This window comes from Montipora capricornis, chromosome 8 (genome assembly GCF_036669925.1).
Source record: "Montipora capricornis isolate CH-2021 chromosome 8, ASM3666992v2, whole genome shotgun sequence".
NCBI classification, from domain to species: Eukaryota; Metazoa; Cnidaria; class Anthozoa; order Scleractinia; family Acroporidae; genus Montipora; species Montipora capricornis.
The window spans coordinates 34623427-34626838 of NC_090890.1; the positions used below are offsets into that span (position 1 = coordinate 34623427).

Sequence of the window (3412 nt, forward strand, 5' to 3'; positions counted from 1 at the left end):
AAAATAAAAGAAAACCAATGATATAAAAGCAGTGAAGATGGTGGAAATTTTAATATTTGAAATGAAGTTTTCTTAACAGCTGGCGAAAGAATGTGCGACTGGCCGAGGGGTACCTGCACTTACGTTAACGACCCATGTCCTCCAGACTGGGAGCGATGCGCTCAATATGACAACGACTGCTCGCTTGCCACAAACCATTGCTGCTGCCGCAAGCCCAAATCTGGTAGGCGTCTAGAGCTTAACACAAGTTGTACTTTTCATCGTGAGTATATATCAAGCTACGACCATAATTATAAAGGCAACCTCGTTGAATCTACCCCAGTAAACTGCTCGTTAAGCCTCTTATAAACCTCTCTTCAGCAAGAATGATTCCTTTTTTTTTTTTTCAATGTACTATCTCTACAGTTAAAAAGAAAATGTGCGACTGGCCGCGAGGCGCTTGCACATATATTCACGATCCATGTCCTCCAAACTGGGAAAGATGTGCTCAGTACGACAACGACTGTCCCCTTGCTACCAACCACTGCTGCTGCCGTGCCACAGTTCCTGGTAAGGTTCAGTAGGAAATAGAAATAAATAAAAGAGCACAGAGCATGCATATGGAATAGGATGATACCTTAAACTCAACTAGCTTAGCTTGATCCCACTACCTAATTTGCTTGAAGATTTTGTGAGTTACAGAGTGAAGGGACCACTGGGCGCAAGTTTGGCTAAAAAGGTTGGACAATAAAATTTAAGTAAAAAGTCGCGTTCGGACTTTCTTATTCTTGTTCTTCTTGTTCTTGTTCTTGTTCTTGTTCTTGTTCTTGTTCTTTTTCTCCTTCTCGTCGTCCTTCTCCACCTCCTCCTCTTCCTCCTCCTCTTCTCTCCTCCTGTTCCTGCTGTTCCTCCTTATACTGCTCCTCTCCACCTCCTCCTCCTCTTCCTCCTTCTCCACCTCCTCCTCCTCCTCCTCCTCTTCCTTATCTTCTTCCTCCTTCTCGTCCTCCTTCTCCACCTCCTCCTCTTCCTCCTCCTCCTTCTCCTCCTGTTCGTGCTGTTCCTCCTTCTCCTGCTCCTTCTCCACCTCCTCCTCCTCTTCCTCCTTCTGCTCCTCCTCCTCCTCCTCCTCTTTCTCCTTTTCGTCTTTCTTCTCCACCTCCTCCTCCTCTTCTTCCTTCTCCACCTCTTTCTCCTCTTCCTCCTCCTCCTCCTTCTCCTCCTGACAATCATCGTCAATATGATCATTTTCATTCTTGTTCTCATCCCATTTCCATTCAATGCACTCATGCTTATCATCGTCACACTCCCCAATTTGCCGCACATCTCTAACAATTCCTTGTGCATTTTGGTTGCAACTCTAGGTATCTGGTCAGTTCGCACCCCATTAAATTTGTGTCCGCAGTTCAGTTGTGATGTTGACTTCGAAACGATTGGTTGCTTCAAAGACAAGGTAAAGTGGCTTTGCAATTTAGGTGCATTCACTATAGTACGATAATATACTTGCGTTCGACGAAGGAGAGCCCATCCTAATTGTGTAAGTCTAGCAGCATGTCAGCGTTTGGATGCCATCTTGGACTGGCTGACTGTTTGGCACATAAGGTCTTGATCACGTGTGATAGTGTATTTCTTGCCCAAGGGAAAACACCAATTCCTGCTTGCCCACTAAGTCAGGTCCTGGGGTTAGGGTCAGGGTTAATAGCGAGCTTACGCAACAGGACGGTTAGAAGACTCAGGAAGGCAGAATGGCGAAAAATGTCGCGCGAGACTATGCATTCCCAATCTTACGCGACATTTTTTCGTCATTCTGCCGCCCTGAGTCTTCCAGCCGTCCTGTTGCGTAAGCTCGGTAATAACCGTGATACCCTGTGCTGTACAAGTACTTAGGGACGTAAGGCTGCTTGGCTTTCCAGCAAAAAACTGATATTGCATAAGACATGATTTCCGGCCATAATTGTTTCTATATAAATGTTATTAGCAACAAGACGAATTGTCAAATTCTGATAGTGTGATACCTTCACTACTGAACAAATAACACAAAAGTGTACAAAATTAAAACGATTATCCCTAAATGTACAGGAATGAACGTACCTCACTAATCCTTGATTACTGCTAGCTAGTTTTCATCTGTCATATCTGGGAAGTTTGCCTAATATGTACTCGGAAGACACGGTCTCGGAATGTCATTGCGAATGGATCTGAAAATCACCCCTCCTCATCATCCGAGATGGCAGAAATTCTCATGTTTTTCCACGATGATTTCGCTTTCAGCTCTGGTGCATTAGAAACTGACAAATAATTTAACTTGTTAACTGAAGCAGAGTTGCCTTTATACGTTAATATCCACAAGCCCATCAAGCGAGTACTGCCGCATTACAATTTATAAAGAGCGTGATCCCTCTCACTAAAGGACCTATTGGTGGTAAGAAAGATTGATGGTTTAAACTGGAACAAGTACGTTCCCGGCTTCGCTTGCCGCTGTGCGCAAAAAAGGGCCAAGGAATTGGGTTATGATCGTATTTGGTCTCCAATCCTACGGTTTGAGCTTTGACACCATTTAGATTGTGTTCTCATGATTGAATATTCAGCTCTGGAAGCCCTACAGTAAGATTCTTTTTTCGGTTGGATGTCGTTCCATTAAACCTACTTAAAAAATGGTAGCAAGCTTATCACATTGTTTTCGTGAATTGTGTGTGCAAAAGCTCTTGGTGAATAAGCACAAGCATTCTCTAAATTGGGGAGACCTTAACTCAAATCGAAATAATAATGGACCCTCAAAATGCAACAATATGAATATTACTTCAAACACGTGATAAATCATTCTTTTCAATAACACTTGACAGTTTACTGCACCGGACAGGGAAAGTAATTCTCTAAAGCCGTGGTGAGGGTTTTTGTGTGTCGAAAAGGCCGAACAAGAGTCACCTGTAAAACTATAATCCGCTGTATTTCAGAAAAAACCCGGTCTTTTCCGATTGACTGCAAAATAAGACATGCCATAGAAATGACCTTTTTTTTTTCTTTAAAGTCGGCTTCGATTGTAACGGACGAAATAAGTTTGGGACCCTCCGGAACTCTGGCATCAAAAACTCGAGGCATAAGAAAACGGGTGGTTCTATGTGTTCCATGTTCTTCTTCATCCAATATATAGCGCAAAGAAAAAACTATTCCATTAACACAAACAAATATCTTTGCACGTGTGGCAGGAGAATGTTGGGCCGGAAATACTGATGTTCACGATTATGCACTTTATGGAAAAGATGATTTGGGGGGGGTTGCATAGTGAGACGATCGCTTTCAAAGCTGCGGATCTCTTTCCCGTTACTGTATTGACCACCACAGGCACAACATGGTTTTACAAAATTGGTAAGTAAGTAGGAAGAGTTCAATCCACGTAGCCTTTTTAGGTCATTTCCGGTAAATATAAAGATCT

General features: G+C 43.0%; 1 protein-coding gene across 1 annotated transcript in view; it reads left to right on the top strand.

Moving 5' to 3' along the window:
• Positions 1-2365, top strand: part of LOC138013966 (uncharacterized) — a 4809-nt gene extending 2444 nt beyond the window's left edge. Inside the window, exons 3-6 of the mRNA XM_068860997.1 lie at positions 68-223; positions 406-549; positions 1344-1432; positions 2330-2365. Coding sequence (XP_068717098.1) covers positions 68-223; positions 406-549; positions 1344-1432; positions 2330-2365 — 425 coding nt within the window. The remainder of the gene's footprint in view (positions 1-67; positions 224-405; positions 550-1343; positions 1433-2329) is intronic.
• The last annotated feature ends 1047 nt before the right edge of the window (positions 2366-3412 follow it).